Source organism: Mustelus asterias, chromosome 12 (assembly GCF_964213995.1).
Source record: "Mustelus asterias chromosome 12, sMusAst1.hap1.1, whole genome shotgun sequence".
Taxonomy (NCBI): Eukaryota; Metazoa; Chordata; class Chondrichthyes; order Carcharhiniformes; family Triakidae; genus Mustelus; species Mustelus asterias.
The window spans coordinates 20,929,443-20,954,059 of NC_135812.1; the positions used below are offsets into that span (position 1 = coordinate 20,929,443).

General features: G+C 44.5%; 1 protein-coding gene across 1 annotated transcript in view; it reads left to right on the plus strand.

Moving 5' to 3' along the window:
- The window catches only part of sez6b (seizure related 6 homolog b), a 934,329-nt gene that overhangs the window by 877,580 nt on the left and 32,132 nt on the right, over positions 1–24,617 (plus strand). Inside the window, exons 10-11 of the mRNA XM_078224908.1 lie at positions 3,852–4,048; positions 21,112–21,306. Coding sequence (XP_078081034.1) covers positions 3,852–4,048; positions 21,112–21,306 — 392 coding nt within the window. The remainder of the gene's footprint in view (positions 1–3,851; positions 4,049–21,111; positions 21,307–24,617) is intronic.

The window sequence follows — 24,617 nt, forward strand, 5'->3', positions numbered from 1 at the left end:
CTGCAAAATCTCTTCTAGAGTAAGAAGTTGATGAATCCTGAGATACAACCACAACAAAGGAGCCATTGCCTCCCAGTTCATCCGCAACCTACACATCATCCTAAGTTAAACATTCATGGCTGTTCCTTCACGGCCATAACTCTGGGAATACCTCTGCCACACAGATAGTTCAAGAAGATGACCCACCTTTACAAAGGCAACTAACAAAGAGCAAAGAAAACTACAGCACAGGAACAGGCCCTTCGGCCCTCCAAGCCTGCACCAACCATGCTGCCTGTCTGAACTAAAACCCCCTACCTTTCCAGGGACCATATCCCTCTATTCCCATCCTATTCATGTATTTGTCAAGCTGCCCCTTAAAAGTCACTGTCGTATTTGCTTCCAATACTTCCCCCCGGCAGTGAGTTCCAGGCACCCTCTGTGTCAAAAAACTTGCCTCGTACATCTCCTTTAAACCTTGCCCCTCGCATCTTAAACCTATGCCCCCTAGTAATTGAAAAAAAATTATTTTCTTGCCGAGGTCCACTTTCTGGGAGCACTGACCACCCAATGCAAGTCTTCCCTGCAACGGCCAATCGCTCTGCTGACCGATGAGCGATAAATAAATAAACTTCGATTTTTAAATTCACATCCATACTATCCAGCGTTATTCCATGGACTATTTTCTGCATTCCCATTACCTCCCATAAACTGTTCTGACTTAGGTTCTCAACAAGAACAAGAGAGTTTCTGATGAGCTGGGAATAGTTGTGCCGTTTGATTCACCTACAATTCTTTTCCTATAACCATCTCGCACACTCTGAAACTATGAGACACTCCTTACACCCTCATAAAAGCTTCACAAAATTGTTGATTGAATCACTTCAGATACTGTCAAGGAGATATGAGAAACTGTGTTCAGGCACTGGCTCTGAGCAGTTGATGCTTATGTCAGAGGGTTGCTGTGGAAACGTGATGCGTTCTGCCACAGCCTCTACATTCCAACTTGCTCTCAGCCAATTGGCAGTGTTTTCTCAGAGCGTAAGGATGGGCTGGCGGTTGATCAGAAAAACACTGACAATTCAGTTATGAAGATTGTTCATCATTCTATTTCATCACTGAGCACAAATATACTTTCACTTTGTAATTCCACTGTGAGGGGAAACTCAAATGTTTATGATTAATTCAGGTTTTAGAATCTGCTTTTGTCTTCAATGTTCCTCCTCCTCCTCCAGGTACTCTAACCTGACAGGGCATTGGCAACCATGGACTTCCATTGGATTGCTCCATGATTATGCTTGGCAAAGTGTTGCCATGGTTTTCCATTGCCTACTGCAGTATGGCTAACCAGGAATGCCTCCCGCTCCCACAAACTGCCATCAAGCACCTCAGAAGGATTTAAAGGCTGATAATCAACCCATTTGACCACATTATGTCTACCTTTTAGGGCATCAAGTCCTGTAGTGGACTTGAACATCAAGCTTCTGGCCCAGAGGTAGGGATGTCTACACTACACCACAAGGTGTCCCATGTTCAATGTTACCTTGTGCCAAAGTTGCTGAATCCTTGGACTACAAGGATGCATGGAATAGACTACAACATCTTCTAGTCTCTGTGCAGTTTGTTCCTTTGGGTTCCCAGTTAAAGTTAATGGTATTGCTAATTGTGTACTCTTCGGTGCAATGACTATGTGTACAGACATAATCATAATTTGAGCATATTCTTCCTTTTTTTGTTGGGCATGTGGGCCTTTATTGTCCAATCCTAGTTCACCTTGAGAAAGTGGTGGTGAGATGCCTTCTTGAACCACTACAGTCTCTGAGGTGTAGGTACACCCACAGTGCTGTTAGGGAGGGAGTTCTAGGATCTTGACCCAGCGACAACAAAGGAATGGTGATATATTTCCAAGTCAGAATGGTGAGTGACTTGGAATGGAACCTCCAGGTAGTGGTATTCCCAGATATCTGCTGTCCTTGTCCTTCTAAATGGTCGTGGTCATGGGTTTAGAAGGTGCTGCCTAAGAAGGAGCCTTGGTGAGTTCCTGCAGTACATCTTGTAGATGGTACGCACGGCTGCTACTGCCCGTTGGTAGTGGAGGGATTGAATGTTTGTGGAATGGGTAGTAATCAAACAGGCTGCTTTGTTCTGAATGTTCTTGAGTGCTGTTGGAGCTGCACTCATCCAGCAAGTGGAGAGTATTCCATTGCACACTTTACTTGTAGCTTCTAGATGGCGGACAGGCTTTGTGGAGTAAGGAGATGAGTTACTTGCTGCAAGATTCCTAGTCTCTGACCTGCTCTAGTAGCCACAGTCTTTATATGGCCAGTCCAGTTCAGTTTCTGGTGAATGGTAACCCCAGGATGTTGATAGTGGGGGATTCAGCGATGGTAATCGCATTGAATGTTGAGAGGTGATGGTTAGAATGAATTCTGCAGCATGATTTTAAGGTGGAATAGCCAACACTGATAATTGATGACTAGACTGGATATAATGATCGTTACAATTGTGAAGTTTATAAAGTTGTCCGGTTTTGGGATTGTGCCTTTAAGTTAGGGTAAAATAAAGAGGGTCATCTGTTCTGTAATCTGCCTGACAGCAACTTTGGGTAGTTTGATTGTTACAGCTTAAAAGAAGTCCAGACTGTTTTACTGGAGGAAGGTGCAAAGGTGTTTATGCTTCGAGACAATGGCAACAGCATGTGTGCTAACAATGGGTAGAGCATAAGTCTCCAAAGTCCCAGAAAAGTATTGAGAATGTTGGGTAATAAACAGTTTTAACTTTAAACTGTTCTTTTTAGTCGTACTTCTTGCTGTTACTTTTATTATGTCCAAGATGAAAGATAGTTGGGCTCTCGAATAGCTAATCAGTATTTCTACCTGGTTATGAGGCCCATGTGATTCATTTAGCAATGGAAAAAGGCTTCAAAAGATGTCTCTCTTTCTCTAGCAGTCTCTCAAAGGGAGGAGCCTGTGGTTTGTGTATGGAGTCTTTTAACACGGGGATGCCGTTGCTGAGTAGCTATCTCATGGTTCTGGCTGACCATGAAACACTCCTGCTCTGACCACTCGCCATAGGTTGCCAATTATGCTTTGCCACATCACAAATATGCCTTCCAGTGGTAGGATTTCTAAGATGTCCACAAAAAGTCTCCGATGCAGCTCATGTGCCCATCTTTGGGAGAGGGAGAGAGAAGTTAGAAGCTGAAAATCTCCCACGCAGGAATATGGGTGGGAACTCGTGCTTGAATCACAAAGACCAAATTTGTGCAGGGTTAGAACGAAGGTTGGAAGATTTGCCTAGCTATAGCTAGAGGGAGAAATCTCTGGGAAAACTCACACCATGAAAGACAGCTCTGGAATTAAACATTCCATGCTGGGAAAGGGGAAAAAATGGAAATAAATCTTCAGAAGCTAAGAATCATGTTGGGCATGTTGTGGGAGAATTTAACATCCACTTAAAGGACAGTGCAACGTATACCCGATGGTGAGTTTTTTTTAGGTTGTGTTATAAGTTCTGTTCTGTAGTTTGAAGCGTGAGTTGCATCCAAAGATGGTTTTTAGTCAATAGAGCCTTTAGTCTTTTGTAACAGTAATTGTCTTCAAACATGAACACTTATTATATCATTCTTTCAGCTATTAACTGGAATTTCTCATTTCTTTTTAAAAAGTAGCCATTTCCATGGGAATTATGACAATTCTATAACGCCCTCAAAGCAACAATAATAATCTATTGGATCTTCAACCCATGCCTTCATTGTTGCCTGAATACCATTGTTTGTTATGATCCCACCTATCAGTGCACTGCCATTTCTATTCACTTCTTTTAGAGAGTCTTGACTTCACATGTGACTGACCACTGTGTCCCTTTTACAGGTTAAACATGGGGAAGAATGACATTCTCACTTTTTATGACGGGGATGATCTAACAGCGAGAATATTGGGCCAGTATTCAGGGACCCATCAACCATTCAAACTGTACACCACCATGGCAGATGTCACCATCCAGTTCCAATCTGATCCAGCAAGCAATGTGTTTGGATATCAACAGGGATTTGTCATTCGTTTCTATGGTGAGCCAAGTGATTCTCTTTGTCCAATTAAACTGAACCAATTTCTTACTTTGACTGAAAATAAGCAGATCCTGTATATAAACTGTACCCAGGATAGTCACATCTTTGCTTGAAGAATACGCCTCACGTACATGGGCAGTACAGCGGCACAGTGGTTAGCACTGCTGCCTCAAAGCGTCAGGGACCAGCGTTCAGTTCCTGGTTTGGGAGTCACTATCTGTGCCGTGTCTGTTCTCCCTGTGTCTGTTTCCTCCCATAGTCTGAAAGATGGGCTGGTTCGGTGCATTGGCCATGCTAAATTCTCCCTCAATGTACCCGAACAAGCATCGGAGTGTGGCGACTAGGGGATTTTCACAGTAACTTGATTGCAGTGTTAACGTAAGCCGACTTGTAACACTAATAAATAAACTTAGAAAAAGAAAATTCATTGTGTAGGTTTCAACGGTGTATGAGTCAGAACTTCTCCTCAGACCTCGAAATAAATGACAACTGATAATTAGACAGTGGTAAGTATTTGCCTCAATAATTACTATTACTGTGGTGATCATAGCTTAGGAGCCAATGTCATTCATCTCTATCATGCTGCTACACATTTAGTTCATGAACTTTATTCCCCACTTGCAAAAGGTTAGAGAGAAGCAGAATAATAGCTGAACAATTATAATGAAGTCATGGGAGTTTAATAGCCTGAGCTGTGGTTGTTCCCGTGGACAGCCACCATCAGTCATAGTCCTTCTTGCAAGTTGGAGGCAAGACATGGATTTTGCAGAAAGCCAACTCCCCAAAACAAATCGAGTGAAATTCCTTGATTAAAAGAAACTTAAGGTCAAGTATTAGTCTGCGCCAAATTTCATGTCCATTTTTCAAGATTCTGGCATCATAATTACTGTAAGTAATTTCTTCATATAGCTGCTATGTCATCTATAATCCTGGTAAGAAGTCTCACAACACCAGGTTAAAGTCCAACAGGTTTATTTGGTAGCAAATACCATAAGCTTTCGGAGCGCTGCGTTCCGAAAGCTTATGGTATTTGCTACCAAATAAACCTGTTGGACTTTAACCTGGTGTTGTGAGACTTCTTACTGTGCTTACCCCAGTCCAATGCCGGCATCTCCACATCATCTATAATCCTTGCAGAGTTATTCATTCCTCCAGTTTGCAACTGTTTTTGATGGGAGTAAATCCTCAAGATCTACTGGACATATTGTGGGAGAATTTAAAATCCATTTAAAGACAGTTGGCGGAATTTTCCCGTCCCACCCTCCACGGGAATTGTAGCGGGTGGGGACAACCCACGCAAAGGTCCATTGACCTCAAATAGGATTTTCCAGTCATGGAGCTCGCGTGACCTGGAAATCCCGCCCTGTGTAACATGTACCTGATGGTGTTTTTTTTTTAGGTTGTGTTAAAAGTTCTGTTCTGTAGTTTAAAGCGTAATTTGCCTCCAAAGATGTTGTTTAGTCAGTAGAGCCTTTAGTCTTTGTTGCTGTAATTGTCTCAAAACGTGAAACTTGTTCTGTCATTAGGGCACTACAGTGGTACAGTGGTTAACACTGCTGCCTCACAGTGCCAGCGACCTGGGTTCGATTCCGGCCTCAGGTGACTGTCTGTGTGGAGTTTGCACGTTCTCCCTGTGTCTGCGTGAGTTTCCTCCGGATGCTCCGGTTTCCTCCCGCAGTCCAAAGATGTGCAGGTTAGGTTGATTGGCTGTGCTAAATTCTCCCTTAGTGTCCCAAGATGTGTCAGTTAGATGGATTGGCCATGTTAAACTGCCCCTTAATGTCCAAAGATGTGCAGGTTAGGTTGATTAGCCATGCTAAATTGTCCCTTAGTGTCCCAAGATGTGTAGGTTAGATGGATTGGCCATGCTGAACTGCCCCTTAATGTCCAAAGATGTGCAGGTTAGGTTGATTGACCGTGCTAAATTGTACCTTAATGTCCCAATGTGTAGGTTAGATTGATTGGCCATGCTAAATTGTCCCTTAGTGTCCCAAGATGTGTAGGTGTGTCCCAAGTTACTTGTGTCCCAAGATGTACAGGTTAGGTGGATTTGCAATGGTAAACGCATGGGGTTATGGGGATATGACGGGGTGGGCGGGCCTGGGTAATATGCTTCTTCGAAGCTTTGCTGCAGACACAATGGGCCGAACGGCCTCCTTCTGCATTTTAGGGATTCTATAGTTGTAAAGATTAATTGGTGATGCTGGAGCAACTAATAAAGGCCGCTCAGCATGGTGGGCTGTGTTCAGGTGTTGCTCCTCATATCATTGGTGGAAAGTTTCCCTAACCTTTAAAGGTCAGTCCAACAATTTATTACCGTGCCACTAATTGCCTTTGTTGTTTCATTAAGCATAGCCAATTTAAGAATTGTTCCAGCAAACAGATTTGACACACAATTATAAATATCTCAGCTGAGTGTGCCAATCAAAATAATTAAACTTGCAGAAAACTGTGATCTAAAGAGACCTGCTTCAACATTCTGAATGATTGATGGTGCAGTTTTCGAACTGAAAAGTAGCTTTGGTTCCATCTTTCAGGATAGTTTTGGCTGAAATTTTATGAGAAAAATTAATCAGAACTCTCAGGTTTTCAGTCATTAGCAACAGTGGATTGTATCCTGTCAGATGTCTATGTGACGGGAATAGCATGGGGCATTATTACAGACATCAAAGCTAGTTGTATTCTCCGTATTCGCCCACCATGCTGTGCCTCCTATATGAGTTGCTTTGACATTAGCAATTAATCTTTATTCCCATCAAAAACAGTTGCAACTTTAGCTGTAACATCACTGTTCCTCCTGCTTACAAGATTAAAGATGGCGCCAGAGCGTGGCGATTTCACTGAATCCCTACAGTACAGAAGGAGGCCATTCGGACCATCGAGTCTGTATCAATCACAATCCCACCCAGGCCCTATTCCCACAGCCCTCAATTACCCTGCTAATCTCCCTGATACTAGGGTCAATTTAGCATGGCCAATCCACCTAGCCTGCACATCTTTGGACTGTGGGTGGAAACTGGAGCACCCGGAAGAAACCCTCGCAGACACGGGGAGAAAGTGCTGACTCCACACAGACAGTGACCCGAGGCTGGAATTGAACCTGGGTCCCTGGTGCTGTGAGGCAGCAGGGCTAACTATTGCGCCACTGTGCCGCATTCTGCTTTTGAGGACATTGGTGGTTCTATGGTCCATGCCCACTTGCAGCAAGTCCTGAGCAGAATTCAGGCTTGGACCGATAAGTGACAAGTGATCGTCACGTCACACAAGTGCCAGACAATGATCGTCTCCAATAAGAGAATGTTTCCATCTCTCCTTGACATTCAATGACATATCATTGTTGAATCCACCACTATCAACAACCTGTGGGTTACCATTCACCAGAACCAGCTATGTCAATATAAATACAGTGGCTACAAGAGCAAGTCAGAGGTTGTGGATTCTGTGAATGCGTTACTCACCCCTTGACTCCCTAAAGCCTGTCCACCATCTACAAGGCACAAGTCAGGAGTGTGATGGAATATTCTCCACTTGCCTAGATGAATGCAATTCCAACAATATTGAGGAAGCTTGACACTATTCAGAACAAAGCAATCATTTTGATTCATACCCTATCCACCACCAAAAATACTCACTCCCTCCACCACTGCCACACAAAGCTGCAACGCATGCCAGCTATGAGACACACTGCAACAACTCAATAAGGCTACCTCCACCAGTGAGATTAATAAGGGCAGCACGGGTATACCACCACTTCCAAGCTTCACTCCAAATCACAGACCATCCTTACTTGGAAATATCATTGCCATTCCTTCATCATCACTGGGTCAAAATCGTAGGAATCCCGACCTAGCATCACTGTGGGTGTACCCACAACTAGGTGGACAGCAGCAGTTCAAGAAAGCAGCTCACCACGACTTCACAAAGGCAAACAGGGACGAGCAATAAATGCTCTCCCTGGCACAGATTCCATGAACAAATTGAAAAGCACGTTCTCTGGCAAGAATGAGGAGTTGCTTTATTTGAAAGCAATCGGATAACGTCAAACATTGAGAGTCCAGTGTGAGGGAAAATAGAGCTTTGAGGCCTAGGCCTTCTGCTGATTGTCAGCCATATCACTGAGTTACTGATCTCAGCTGATGATTTTAAATGGGGAGCAGTCACCAAGATCTTGGAGGTGGAGCGGGGACACAATGTAGCTGGCTGGAAGAGATTGCAAAAAAATTGTAGCAATCTTTTTTTAAGTTTATTTATTAGTGTCACAAGTAGGCTTACTTAACACTGCAATGAAGTTGCTGTGAAAATCCCCGAGTCGCCACACTCCGGCGACACTCGGGTACACTGAGGGAGAATTTAGCATGGCCAATGCACCTAACCAAGACGTCTTTCGGATTATGGGAGGAAACCAGAGCACCTGGAGGAAACCCACGCAGGCACTGGGAGAACGTGCAAACTCCACACAGACAGTGACCCAAGCCAGGAATCGAACCCGGGTCCCTGGCGTTGTGAGGCAGCAGTGTTAACCACTGTGCCACCGTGCTGTCTCTTAGGAACAAGAGACAGATGACCAGGGTCAGGATTTTCTGGCTGCACCCACCCCAAAACCGGAAAATCCTGCCCAAGGTCAATGGACCTTTGCATGGCCCATCTTCTGCCCGCTACGATTCCCGTGGCAGGCAGGATGGGAAAACTCCTCCCCAAGGGACGGGGGGGATGGGGGAGGTGGAAGGACGGTTTTTGCACAGAGACAATTAATGCATGGGATATTTTAAAAAGGGGTTAAGATGGAGGAGAAAGGTCACCGTCTAAAGTTGATGAGCTCAGTGCCGAGCCCTGAGGGTTGTAACCTAATTACTGGCGCAGATTAACCCTTTAGAGTGCGGCAAGTCTTTTAGAACTTGTAGGCTGGATAACTGCCAAAAGTGATTTTTCTTTACATGCCTGACTCACGAACGCATGTTTAAAATTGGCAGGTTTTCTATTCAATTAAAAATTGGCAGTTCTGCTGTGATCAGTGGTGCGTGAGCTGTTGTTGGGATTGATGGGCGTTCATGCACGCTGCCCGAAGAAAAGCAGACGGAATTTGCATTTATATAACACCCGTCATGTCTGAGGAAGTCCCACAGCAATTCACAGTCATTGAAGTACCTTCGAACTGTCATTACTGCGGTAGTGGAGACCCGCGGCAGTTAATCTGCACACTAAACCGTGGTGAGATAATTGACCAAATAATCTGGGTGGGATTTTCCGGCTGTGCTCGCCCCAAAAATCCCACCCGAGGTCAACGGACCTTTGCATGCAACGCCCCCTGCCCGCTACGATTCCCGTGGCAAGCGGGACGGAACCCCACCCCCCTCCCTCCCCCCTCTCCCCCCCATCCCTCTCTCCCCCGCCCCCCCCCCCCCCCCCCCCCCCCAACTGAATTTAAATTGTTGACTGTTAGCCAGGATATCAAGAAAAGCTCCACACTCTTTTTCAATCATACAATCTTTTCTACAGTGCGAAAAGAGGCCATTCGGGCCATCGAGTCTGCACCGACAACAAACCCAACCAGGCCCTATCCCCAAAACACACATATTTATCCTGCTAGTCCCCCTGGCATTAAGGGGCAATTTAGCATGGCCAATCAACCTAACCCGCACATCTTTGGACTATGGGAGGAAACCAGAGCACCCGGAGGAAACCCACGCAGACACGGGAAGAACATGCAGACTCCACACAGACAGTGACCCAAGGCCAGAATTGAACCCAGGTCCCTTGTGCTGTGGGGCAGCAGTGCTAACCACTGTGCCACCGTGCCGCCCAATGCCCAACTGTCTTTTCTGTCCAATTGAGCAGGCACATGAGGCCTTGATTTTAGGGCTTAGCCTTACTGAAGTGTCAGCCTGGATATAGTGCTCCACTGGAGATGGCGCACTCAGTATTCGAGAAAATATCTACACCCATTCCAAAGAAAATCATGCTCCAACCCAAACCAGACTTCAGTTTAAGTAGCACAAAAACAAATCAAGATGCAATAACACCGTGATTGAAGTACTTTTGAAGTTTATTGCTAAAATTTGGTCAAATTGCCAGCCCGTAATTAAAATCAGCAGTTTGTCATGGCTGCAGAGGAATGACGGCATAATCTTTCAATTACAACCCTGCTAGTTGTGTTTCAAGGTGACTTTTAAATGAAGAACTTTCCATACAGGGGAAATCTTAGACTGCATCTTTCTCTCACAATTCAATATCTCAAATTAAGGTATTTGAGGATGAAAATAAATATTATTTCAGTCAAATCCCAATAGAAAGGATAAATAGACTCTGTGCTGTGAAACTGCGTCAGTGACAGGAATGGATTTTATTGTTAATCTCTGGAAATCCCACTGACAATGGAACAATGCAGTTTGGAGTGTAACAATATCAAAATGCAAAGACCTTAATGTTCTTGCTATTCTCCATTCTTTACAGCTCTTCAGCTGTTTGACAAAACAGCATTAAGTATAAATTCTAAATAAATAAAATATATTGGATCGTTTTATTTAACAGTCACCGTATATTCTTCCAAAAGTAACACAGTTTCTACTTACTGTCCATAATGTGCTGAAACAAATGATGCATATATATGATATGTACCAGTATTGTAACAGTGCATGTATAAGAAAAAGTATACAGACTTTTAATGTTGAATGCTTTCAAGCTTTGAATGTTGACTAACAGCTAAGCTTTACTGCTAAATTAAAATGCTTCAATGTCAGAATCGGACCTCAAGTATTCAGAGTTTGAAAGTCTTGATTGTTTAAATAATGGTTAGCACTACTGCCTCACAGCGCCAGGGATCCGGGTACAATTCCGGCCTCGGGTCATTGTCTGTGTGGAGTTTTCACATTTTCCCCGTGTCTGCATGGGTTTCCTCCGGGTGCTCTGATTTCCTCCCACGGTCCAAAGATGTAGGGGTTTGGTTGTTTGGAAACGAGAGAGTGCAGAATGTAGTGTTACAGTCATAGCGAGGGTGTAGAGAAAGATCAACTTAATGCAAGGTAGGTCCATTCAAAAGTCTGACGGCAGCAGGGAAGAAGCTGTTCTTGAGTCGGTTGTATGTGACCTCAGACTTTTATATCTTTTTCCCGGTGGAAGAGACAATGTCTGGGGTGCGTGGGGCCTTGATTACACTGGCTGCTTTGCCGAGCAGCGGGAAGTGTGGACAGAGGCAATGGATGGAAGGCTGGTTTGCGTGATGGATTGGACTACATTCACGACCTTTGTAATTCACTCAACTTTTGCACTCAACCCAGGAACACCAAGATAAAAAGGACACTTACATCAGATTCCTATTTATTGACTACAGCTCAGCCTTCAACACGAAACTCATCTCCAAACTCCGTGGCCTGGGCCTCGGCACCTCCCTCTGCGACTGGATCCTGAACTTCCTAACTCACAGACCACAATCAGTAAGGATAGGCAACAACACCTCCTCCACGATCATCCTCAACACCAGTGCCCCACAAGGCTGTGTTCTCAGCCCCCTACTATACTCCTTGTACACCTATGACTGTGTGGCCAAATTCCCCTCCAATTCGATTTTCAAGTTTGCTGACGACACGACCGTAGTGGGTCGGATCTCAAACAATGACGAGACAGAGTACAGGAATGAGACAGAGAATCTGGTGAACTGGTGCGGCAACAATAATCTCTCCCTCAATGTCAACAAAACGAAGGAGGTTGTCATTGACTTCAGGAAGCATAAAGGAGAACATGTCCCTGTCTACATCAATGGGAACGAAGTAGAAAGGGTCAAGCGCTTCAGGTTTTTAGATGTCCAGGTCACCAACAACCCGTCCTGGTCCCCCCATGCCGACACCACAGTTAAGAAAGCCCATCAACGCCTCTACTTTCTCAGAAGACTAAGGAAATTTGGCATGTCAGCTACAACTCTCACCAACTTTTACAAATGTACCATAGAAAGCATTCTTTCTAGTTGTATCACAGCTTGGTATGGCCCCTCTCTGCCCAAGACCGCAAGGAACTACAACAGGTCGTGAATGTAGCCCAATCCATCACGCAACCAGCCTCCCATCCATTGACTCTGTCTACACTTCCCGCTTTCTCAGCAAAGCAGCCAGCATAATTAAGGACCCCACGCACCCCGGACATTCTCTCTTCCACCTTCTTCCTTCGGGAAAAAGATACAAAATTCTGAGGTCATGTACCAACCAACTCAAGAACAGCTTCTTTCCTGCTGCTGTCAGACTTTTGAATGGACATACTTTGCATTAAGTTGATCTTTCTCTACACCCTACTATGACTGTAACACTACATTCTGTACGCTCTCGTTTCCTTCTCTATGAACGGTATGTTTTGTCTGTATAGCATGCAAGAAACAATACTTTTCACTGTATGTTAATACATGTGACAATAATAAATCAAATCAAATCAAAAATCAAATCCTTGTGATCTTGGGCAGAGCAGGAGCCATACCAAGCTGTGAAACAACCAGAAAGAATGCTTTCTATAGTACATCTGTAAAAGTTGGTGAGAGTCGTAGCTGACATGCCAAATTTCCTTAGTCTTCTGAGAAAGTAGAGGTGTTGGAGGGCTTTCTTAACTATAGTGTCGGCAGGACAGGTTGTTGGTGATCTGGACACCTAAAAACTTGAAGCTCCCGACCCTTTCTACTTCGTCCCCCTTGATGTAGACAGGGGCATGTTCTTCTTTACGCTTCCTGAAATCGATGACAATCTCCTACGTTTTGTTGACATTGAGGGAGAGATTATTGTTGCCGCACCAGTTCACCAGATTCTCTATCTCATTCCTGTACTCTGTCTCGTCATTGTTTGAGATCCGACCCACTACGGTGATGTCATCAGCAAACTTGAAAATCGAATTGGACGGCAATTTGGCCACACAGTCATAGGTGTACAAGGAGTATAGTGTACCCAGTATACTGGGAGATCTGTCACTCCCCCCACCGCCTCACCCCCACAGACATTGCACCCCCTCTCCACCATCTCTGCCATGCACATCACCCAGCATGGCGAGCTGGTAAGACCTGTGTTTGGCCATGACACTGTATGTTGACTTCAAAATGTTTTTCTCGGTTAAAATGCCTCGGGTAGCCTCATCTATACTGATTAGTGTTGGTGGAATGTTTGTGCATCCAGTTCCCGAAGCACGGGTCCAATGCAAAACTGCCAGATTCACCAGTGCTGGCACCCAGGATACTGAGTGGTTAAAAACAGGCCTTCATGATGCTGTCCTTATTGAATCTGGCTGGGCTGATGAGGTCCATATTAGAGCCTCTATTGGGGATACCAGTAGGGTAGCCTCTCACTGTGTGAGGTTCACCCTCAGGGTACAAACATCCCACCAAAATCCAGATTGTAGCTCGCAATGGCATAGCTGTCGCTTCTTCAGTTTTCACGTTGCTGCTTTGTTTAGGAGACTGACCGCGGTCATTCTCTAATACTCAGAGGGCACACAAGGAAATATAGGATGGTGATCAATGCACCTTGATTTTCTGACCTTTTCTACTCGTCCTATATACCAACAGATTAATTATTGCAATGTTAATTGACCAGATTGAATTGTAGCCTTAGTTGCCCTGCATTGCTAACTCAGTTACTCATAGAATCCTTACAGTACAGAAGGAGGCCCTTCTTGCCCCTTAGTGTCTCAAGATGTGTAGGTTAGGAGGATTAGTGGAGTAAATGTGTGGGGTTATAGGGATAGGGCGATAAGGGGGTGGACCTGAGTAAGATGCTCCCTCGGAGAATCGGTACAGACGCGATGGACCCAATGGCCTCCTTTTACACTGAAGGGATTCTATGATTCAAGCCCATCGTGCCTGCACCGACAGCAATCCCACCCAGGTCCTATCCCCGTAACTCCACATATTTACCCTGCTAATTCCCCTGACACTAAGGGGCCATTTAGCATGGCCAATCAATCTAACGCACGTATCTTTGGAATGTGGGAGAAAACTGGAGCGCCCGGAGGAAACCCACGCAGACACGGGGAGAATGTGCAAACTCCACGCAGACAGTGACCCGCGGCCGGAATTGAACCCGGGTCCCTGGCGCTGTGAGGCAGCAGTGCTAACCACTGTGCCGCCCCATCTTAGATGTTCCGTTCTCAATTATTTTGCTTCTTTTACTGTCATCACTTGCATTCAGGCATTTTGCACACCCATCTTCCTCACTACTGTTCTTCTGTAGAGTCCAGCTTTTGACATTTACTGAGCATGACTCCGTTATATTGCAAAAAGTGGATATATTTTGAAAGCTTGAAAGGAAATTTAGCTCTCTTGGGTTTAAAACCCATGCCAATGTACAGCAGAAAGGGCATCAGTTCTCACTGTGCTGAATTAAAGGGCAACTGTGTTTTTATTATACTGCCCTTTGATGTCAATACTTCTGAAATATAGCTTGCTAGAAGTAATTTGCCTGCAATAGTGAAATAATAGTCATCTACATACATTACTGAAGTATATGATCCAGAAAAAGTCAACCACATAAATTGCACATTTATCTTTTGCTAATACAGTACCATTCATTCTACTCGCCCTACATATCAACGGATTAATTATTGCAATGTTAATTGAGCCAGATTGAATCGTAGCCATTAGAGCGCCTTAAACAGCTAATTGAGCATAATTAGTCTGCAAGTTAAAATATCTCACAGCTTGTACAACGTGCGCATAAATTGCAGGATACATTTAGGAGCCAATTATGCAGGAGAGGTACTTGAACAATAACAAATTGATGAGGTAGGAATTTGTATCAGACATCATAGGAGTAAGGCCTAAAATCTCAAAGTGGTCAAGTTTGTTACGGTGTTAGTGTAGACGGCTTTATGTGGGTCCAGTGAAAATTCGCAACAGTGGCCTGCAACAAAAGGAAAGTGTGGTTAGCCATGCGCAAGAAAGGGAATAAGAAAATGAGGCCTACATCTTCCAATTGGACATAACCCTCGTGGAAGTCAGATTTAGAACATTTCCCCACAGAAATGTTATGCTCCAGACATTGCCCTCGTGGTTGGGATCGTGTACATTTTCCCATGCTGCCGCAGTGAACGGAGATTTGGCTGGCCGCCCAAATTCTCCGACTACGCTGCAGCAAGAGCACAGTGTGAACGGCCGGTAAGATCGTGCCCCAAGTGTTTCTAAAGTGGAAACATTGGAGAGTGCATTGTGCAATGGATTCCCATCATTTACATTTCATTATCACACACCCACCAATATTATGCCCCAATGTCACTTCTGGTGTGGCAGGGCTGAGAAAGGCCATAAAAAGCCCTTGTTTTATAGACAATAAGCGGGACTGGATAAACGAGTCAGAGACGTGAGTTGAATTCAGTCTAAAATTGCAACCTCATTCGTGATCAGTATAAGCCCCAACTGCGCAAGAATATAAAAGTACACAACTAATTGACTATATTACACAATGTTAAATATTAAACATTAAAGATACAGAGGAGGATTACTGTTACTTAGAAGTCTAAGCACTCACACTAATCTCCAGCTAAATCACCCAGAGAGAACTGATAATACCCGTACTGAGGCAGTTGGCTAGGCCACATCGGCGTAAGGGTTCTTCTCTTGATTGTAGTCTCCAGGAGTCCTCTTGTCGCGAACATTGGCCTGCAGTTATCGCTGACAATCCGTTGAAGCATCAGTCCTTTTAAACAAAAACAGAAAATGCTGGAAAATCTCAGCAGGTTTGACAGCATCTGCGGAGAGAAAATAGAGCCAACGTTTCGAGTCTGGATGACCCCTCGTCAGAGTTCCTTTTATACCCTTTTCCTTAAGACATGGAGCGAGATTCTCCGGCCTCCCAGTCACGTGTTTCCTGCTGGCGGGAACTGGGAATTCCCATTGACATCATTCTACACCAGCGGGACCGGAGAAGCCCGCCAACATGAAAAGCTGGAGAATTTCAGCCATGATTTCATTTTGCTATTTTATTAGTTGTAAGCTATGATCTAGTCTTGTGATGATCATCTCTTTTGTTGCAACTCTGATTTTGAAGCTCTGTTCAGCCTGTGTATTGCAGTGTGGCAGGTCCAGGTCTTGGCGTTTGTATGCCAGCTTGACCATTTCCCATCATGCTCTAGCTGCAGGACGTACAGCTGTAGGAGCTTCCCGATGCCCTCAGCTCAATTTACTCCCTGGAGTCAGTATAAACAAGCAGAAAATAAAAGCCCAAGTGTCTGGATCTGAGGAAAGGGGACTGGTCTATGCTTTGGGAATTAAAATGGATACACTGGGTCATTGGTTGTTTCAAATAATTGAAAATTAGATATGGATTAAATTTACATTTGGTATATAAAAATAGTGGCATTGCCCAACAAGATTTTGTTTTTTATTCATTCGTGGGACATGGCTGTCGCTGGCTGGGCCAGTATTTATTCCCATCCATTGTTGCCCAAGGGCTGTTGAGAGTCAACCACATTACTGAGGCTCTGGAGTCACATGTAGGCCAGACCAGGTAAGGGCAGCAGATTTCCTTCCCTAAAGGACATTAGTGAACCAGATGGGTTTTTCTGACAATCAACAATTGTTTCTTGGTCACCGGTATATTCTTAATTCCAGATATTTTTTATTGAATTCAAACTCCACCATCTGCCGTGATGGGATTCGAACCCGGGTCCCCAGAACATTAGTTGAGTTTCTGGATTAATAGTCTAGCGATAATTGCACTAGGCCATCGCCTCCTCCATTTCAAAGTCACAAAATGACCATTTTTATATTAAATTAAATTCAAATTCCTCACTGTGGAATATGACATTTTGGACGTGTTGGGCTCTCAGGGTAAGAAATTTAATTGAATTCACGGTGAAGTAAGAGGAGTTAATTTATTTTCCCTCTCTTTAAATCTCTCGGTCTGTTTTTTTTTTCATGTAATTTAAAATGAGACAGCAGATCAGAATCCAAATCTTTGGTTAGTTATCATCAAGGACAGGCATGTAACATCGAGTCGAGGACAAAGGTGGGCTTCTAGAATATATTAAAAATCAAACTGAATTTAGATTTGTTTTATTAAAACTTGCAGGGCCTACCCTGCGATGTAGGTATTCTTGGTCAGTGTTTTATTTCTTGTTCATGATTCCCTTATTTAATTACCGGTGAGTGATGTGGCCAGACTTTAGCGTGAAAATAACAAGGCGACTGGCACTCACCATTATTTATACGCAAATCAGACAGCAACGTCAGGTTAGTGCAAATGCACTGTTAAATGCAAAAATCTGGAAGTTGCTGTCTGAGACGTGTTGCTTCTCCATAAACTGCATCGAAATGGTATCTCATCATCAAGCTTCCCATTCAAAGTTCATGAACTGCATAAATTTCCTAAACTCTCCACAAAAAGTTGATGTTTGTACAGTCTCAAGTACCCTGCTCAATGGCTTTGGAAATTACAGCTTCACTGATACTGAAAATTAACTATTACAAGTGTGTAATCTCAGACCTTCAGACTTCAATTCATTGTTGGTGAGGGTGGCACGGTGGCACAGTGGTTCGCACTGCTGCCTCAAGCTCCAGGGACCTGGGTTCAATTCCGGCCTCGGGTCATTGTCTGTGTGGAATTTGCACATTCTCCCCATGTCTGTGTGGATTTCCTCCAGATGCTCTGGTTTCCTCATACACTCCAAAGATGTGCGGGTTAGGTTGATTGGCCATGCTAAATTGACCCTTAGTGTTAGAGGGACTAGCAGGGTAAATATATGGGGTTCGGGGGGAACAGGGCATGGGTAGGATTGTTGTTGGTGCAGGCTTGATGGGCTGAGTGACCTGCACTGTAGGGATTCTATGAAAATGTGATTAAACCCTGCATGATGCCCAACGTAAGAAGTTTAACAACACCAGGTTAAAGTCCAACAGGTTTATTTGGTAGCAAAAGCCACACAAGCTTTCGGAGCTCTAAGCCCCTTCTTCATGAAGAAGGGGCTTAGAGCTCCGAAAGTTTGTGTGGCTTTTGCTACCAAATAAACCTGTTGGACTTTAACCTGGTGTTGTTAAACTTCTTACTGTGTTTACCCCAGTCCAACGCCGGCATCTCCACATCATGTCCAACGGGCATGGAAGCAAAAGGTTTTCTTGTGTGTGCGTGTGGGGCAATAGTAAATTGCCATCCACTTTGTTCCCACCTGATTTGGAACATTGGCTCGGTGCAAAATGGGCAGCTGATTTACTTGTGCCGGATGGAAATAAAATATAGTTATCCCTTCTGCATTTGCATGTTGCAGGTATGGATGTAATGCCTCCATAGTTAAACAGCCTGATGCGCGATAAATCACACGGGTGGCAGGATGTACCCGGGAAATAAAGGCTTTTATTGCCAACAATAACGGAGCTACTATATACAATATACAATCCCAGACTAAAGGGTCACCAGGCAGAGCAGTGACCTTTATACCTCTCCCAGGAGGCGGAGCCAACTGGGGTGTACCATAGGACTATATTAACAGGTAGAACAGCCCAACCCTAACCCCAACAGTAACATATCTACAGACTCATAGTACTGGCCAAACCATGGCTCAGCACTTCTGGTGGTAACCAACAATGGTTCACCACACAGCCCATTGGCAAACTCTCTGATTTATAGTAAAGAGTGTTTGAGATATTTGAGGCACGGTCCATCGGTGGCTCCTTAGCCCTAATCAATCACTGCTTCCAGGGGTAAAACCAGGAAACACCTCACATGAAGGGTGGGGAAGTTTGGAGCCTTAGGGGGAGGGACGGCAGTGGAGTGGTACTGTCACTAAGCTAGGAATCCAGTCGACCCAAGCTAACGTTCCCAGGGACATAAGTTCAAATCCCATCGTGGCAGCTGGTAGATTTTAAATTCAAATAATTATTAAAAAGTGCAGAATTACATTTTTTCTTTTCTGTCTCATCTCTGCCTTATAATCCAATCATTCTTTTCCTCTCTTTATTTTGTCTTCCGTACCTGATTCCATGTTCAATTTACTACATTAATTGCCACTTCCTGGTTCAGACTTTGCACTGCTCAACGATGATTCTTCACTCTGATTGGTTAAGGAGCTCCACAGTTGCTTCACTGATTCACGCAATTTTCAGACATCCTGTAGAGGGTGCCACACCGTTTCAGTGTCCCGGTTACGGCAACTTACCCTGAAAAGCACATCAATATTAAATGGGCAAAGGCAAACATTATAAATGTTTCCCATTCCCAACGTTATAACTCATTGGAGAATGGGAAGTCGGGAACTCCAAGTTCTGACAGACCTTGGAGTTTTTGCACAAGCACATCCTGAGAGTGGGCCGCACAAGCGCAATTCAATGGTGTAAGTTCTTTGGACTAAGGATGGGCCCAACATACCGGCGCAGTGATGGAGAATAGACCAAAAAATCACATCATGTGACCGGGAGTGGAGCACCATTGAAGACAAGTGTTCCAGGCAGGGGACAGGGAGATGTCTCAAAAAGGAGAGGGGACAGGGAGATGTCTCAAAAAGGAGAGTCCCAGACAAGGGACAGAAAGAGATCCCATTTCAGATAAAAAGAGACCCCATTTTAGATTTTTTAAAAGGGGAGCAGAGAAAGAGGTCCTGAGTAGGAAGAGGGCTGAAGTTAGTAGACCTTTAGTGAAGAGAGCTCAGGAGAAGCCTGGGTAATTGAAGAAGTCACAATAGAAGCCCTAATCAAAGAGGGCAGCAGAAGGTTGGTGCCCCTGTGCTTTGGCTTTTGGGGCAAAGGTACCCCTTTGGGGCAATGATATTCTGCTTGACATGGCTGCCAAGTTGTGCTTTTGAGTTGGGGCTTGGGTGAATACTTGGGAATCCAGATGAACATAATCTTTAGGGGTGAGATTGAAATCCTGCGAGGTGGGTCATTATTGATGCTGTCCAAGTTGGAGCAACTTTTGGAGAGAATTATAAGACAAGATCTTCAAAGATGAAGATTGGAAACCCCCATGAGAGAGAGAGAGAGAGAGAGAGAGAGTTTCAGTGAGGTTGATTGATTCAGTGTTGACTGACATCTGGGTGAGATGTTCAGAAATCCATGCACTCTATCTTGGTCGGAACTGCCACTTATTGCGTACTGTGGTGTGTCCCACCACAGTTTACCTGTTAATTCACAAGTACCTCATATTTATCCTGAATGTTAGAGCATAAGATAGATACTGTACATTTTCAGATCTTGTATAGTAAGCTTATTTTTGTTTGTTCAAAACCTGTGGAATCTTGTGGCTTTATTCACTTAGCAAGTGTCTCAAATCTCAAACCTTGGCTACTTTAAACAAAACATTATTGGTCCCTAACTGGATCTCACTAAAAACATAGGGGTCTGGTCAAGTTGGGACATTATGTAATAACCGTACAAGACATTGGTACATTGCCACATTTGGAGTACTGCTGGTCTCCCTGCTATAGGAAGGATGTTATTAAGCTGGAAAGGGTGCACAAAAGATTTACAAGGATGTTACCGGGACTAGAAGGTTTGAATTATAAGGAGAGGCTCGGACTTTTTTTCCTGGAGCACAGGAGGATGAGGGGTGATTTTCTCGAGGTTTATAAAATCATGAGGGGCATAGATAAGGTGAGTAGCCAAGGTCTTTTCCCCAGGGTAGAGGCATCGAAAATTAGAAGGCATAGGTTTAAAGTGAGAGAGAAAGTAATTTAAACGGGACCGGAGGGGCAATTTTTCCACAGAGGCTGGTGCGAATATGGAATGAGCTGCCAGAGAAGGTGGTCGAAGTGGGTACAATTGGAACATTTAAAAGGCATTTGGACAGGTACATGGATAGGAAAGGTTTAGAGGGATTATGGGCCAAACGCAGGCAAATGGTCCAGTTCAGGAAAAACTGATCGGCATGGACGCGTTGGGCCGAAGGGCCTGTTCCCACGTTGTACATCTCGATGACTCTATGAATGCATAGCGAAGGTCATTTATTGGTTATGGTAACTTTGGCTCATTATCTCCGCCATCTTGATACTGAAAAGGATGTAATTAGACAAACATTTCATCACATGTTCTTTTGGACGTCATTCGAAGTTATACTACCTTTAGCTTATTGGAATATCATTTCTATTTAGTTTTGACCACAGTTATTTTCCTTCCACAGAGGTTGTGAGAAACGATACCTGCCCAGAAGTGCCAGAAATTCCGAATGGTTGGAAAACGGCTTCCCACCCCGAATTAGTCCACGGAACTGTGGTGACATACCAGTGCTACCCAGGATTCGAGCTCATAGGGACTGACATCCTGATGTGCCAGTGGGATTTGTCATGGAGCGGGGATCCCCCCACATGCGAGAAGAGTGAGTTATTGATGGGACGTCCCCCTCCTTATTGGCCCATACTAATGTGGTTACTTATACGGAACAAGGGGTTACCAGGAAATTTCCTTTACTGCTACAATCCGCAGTGTAGACCGTTGTTCCTCCTCAGCTGTGTGTTGTGGCTGAGAATATATTTAATGGAATTTATCTTTCCACCACTGGGAAAGTGTATGAATTTGTAAGCGCCTTGGCGCTTTAATGGCTACTATTTTCTCAGTAGGCACCTCTGTATTTGAGAACAGCCCAGTCCCTGTGTAAAGTGCTAACTGGAAGGTGATCACAGCTACTCAACATGACATGAACTCATGTGCGTTTGGGTTAAAAGAACAACTGAGACAGAGACCTCAGCTGGAGGCTGACTTGAATATGTCACAGTTGTGTGAGGCACCAGTCAGACACAAACACGTCCAGATTGGCACAAAGTAATGGTTACAGCAGTCCCCTGTGGTGACAATGTAAAATAAGGACAAAATAACTCCTGGCATGCTATATATCAGTTTGTGAATGTGCCCAAGGTTTCCTTTTTGGTCTCAGTATGCTCAGCATGGTTGCATTTAAAACGGATGATCGCTACACTTTATACGCAGTATGAATATCTCCCACTTTCTGTGCCTTTTAGCTTTGACAAAGGGTCATCTGGACTCGAAACGTCAGCTCTTTTCTCCCCTTACAGATGCTGCCAGACCCGATAAGATTTTCCAGCATTTTCTCTTTTGGTCGCTACACTGGAATGTTTTGCTCATGTGTTGTGTGACAGAGGGTCAAGGAACAGATGACTTTTCATTGAATCCCTAGAGCTAGTTTCTGTCACAATCACACTGATCATCACTGAATGAGGACCAGATACTTTCATAGAATCCCTACAGTGCAGGAGGAGGCCACTCGGCCCATCAAGTCGACACCGACTTTCTGACAGAGCATCATACCCAGACCCACCATCTGCCCTATCCCCGTAACCCCATGCATTTACCCCTAATCCCCCTAACTTTAACATCTTGGGACACAAAGGGGCAACTTAGCATGGCTGATCCACCTAACCTGCACATCTTTGGACTGTGGGAAGAAACTGGAGCACCCGGAGGAATCCCATGCTGGCACAAGGAGAATATGCAAAACTCCACACAGACAGAGACCCATGGCCGGATTCGAAGCCAGCTCTCTGGCGCTGTGAGGCAGCAGTGTTAACCACCGTGCTGCCCTGGGGGAGGGAGGCAACGGTTACAAAATCCAACACCTTTAACTGAGGAAAATGTCCCAAAGCACTTCAGAGGTGTAAGCAAGAAAGAATCAATACATATCTAACCACAAAAAGAACCATGAGGAGGGAGTCAAAGATTTATGTTCAAAGCATTGGCTTTTATGAAAGATCTGAAAGGAGGGTAGGGAAAGAGGCAGGAGGATTGTAGTGGGGAATTCTGTTTTGGTGGCCGGATTATTTTAGAAGTTCTAAAATGTAACTCTGATTAGCAAATCTCGCAAAGGTAAACAAAACTCAGTTTTAAAAGCGTAATAAATTTATTTTCAAAATTAGTTTTGCGAAAACACACAAAAAATTCAAAGAACACCTTTGGGCGGCATGGCAGCACAGTGGTTAGCACTGCTGCTTCACAGCTCTAGGGACCTGGGTTCGATTCCCGGCTTGGGTCACTGTCTGTGTGAAGTTTGCACATTCTCCTCGTGTCTGCGTGGGTTTCCTCCGGGTGCTCCGGTTTCCTCCCACATTCCAAAGATGTGCGGGTTAGGTTGATTGGCCATGCTTAAATTGCCCCTTCGTGTCCTGAGATGTGTAGGTTAGAGGGATAGTGGGTAAAATATGTAGGGATATGGGGGGAGGGCCTGGGTGGGATTGTGGTCGGTGCAGACTTGATGGGCCGAATGGCCTCCTTCTGTACTGTAGGGTTTCTATGATTCTTTCTAACAGCAAACATATATGAGACAAACACAAAACTTCAGCCGAAGGGGGATCCAGTGATGCGACAGCACCTTGAATTGCCTCCGCAGATCTCCACTTTTGTGCCAGAAATTTGAGTAGTCATACAATTTAATACTGGCAGGCTTATTAGCTTAACATTTATTTTGAAAATATAATTAATACATTATTTAAATGCCCATTTCATTCTTAAACCTTATATTAAAATTTTAGCTGCTCGATATCCTTATGTTGCGATTAAATATTCCCTTCATCAAGGATTTAAAGTTTATTTATTAGTGTCACAAGTAGGCTGACATTAACACTGCAATGAAGTTACTGTGAAAATCCCCTAGTCGCCACACTCCGGTGCCTGTTCAGGTACACTGAGGGAGGATTTAGCATGGCCAATGCACCTAAGCAGCACGTCTTCTCAGACTGTGTGGGGGAATTCCAAAGAGCCTGAATGATGAAGACACAGTCACCAAAGATGGGGAAAAGAGAGGTTAGCGCTAATGGGCAAGCAGGAGTCAGTGCAAGATAGGGTACGGACTAGATGCTTTTGAATGAGCTGAAGTTTGTAGAGGCTGGGAATGGGAGGCTGTCCAGTTAGCACGCTGGAGTATCTGAAGCATCATTGTCATGGGTAAATGTTTCAGCAGCAGGTTGGCTGAGTTGGAGCAGAGGTGAACGACAGTAGAGATTGACGTTTTGGGTATTTTTGACAGACAGAATGTGGAGTCAGTTGATCTGTTCAGGGTCAGTAGGATGTTAATGACGCAAGCGGGCTTGTTCAGCCTGTGGCAGTGGCTGGCAGCAAGCGGGGGAGGAAGATTTGTGGCAAAGGTGAAGAGTTTGTGAATGATGGTGTGAATTTTATCGTCCCGCCCGCCACGGGAATCGGAGCGGGCGAGGGTCGGTCCGTGGAAAGGTCCATTGACCTTAGGCAGATTTTGGGACGAGCAAGGCTGGAAATTCCTGTTGGATGGCTTCAGACATCCCACAGCAAATTGCAGTTATCCCAAGTTGTCTACTGGGTAAGGAACAGCACAGACAAGGGTCAAAAGAGAAGGTAGAGAGATAGAGCCAGGCGTTACCATAGTACATAAAATTGCTAACCTCTCAGAATGAGCTGTGTAAGTCCATAAGATATAGGAGCAGAATTAGATCAATCGGCCCATCGAGTCTGCTCTGCCGTTCAATCATGGCTGATATGATTCTCATCTCCATTCTCCTGCCTTCTCTCCATGACCCTTGAGCCCCTTATTGATCAAAAACATGTCTATATGTAGCCTCCCCATGTCAAAGGAGGGTTGAATTGGCCCCTAAACCGTCACAAACCGACTTAACCGCTACCAATTTGGAGGGGTCTGAGTAAACC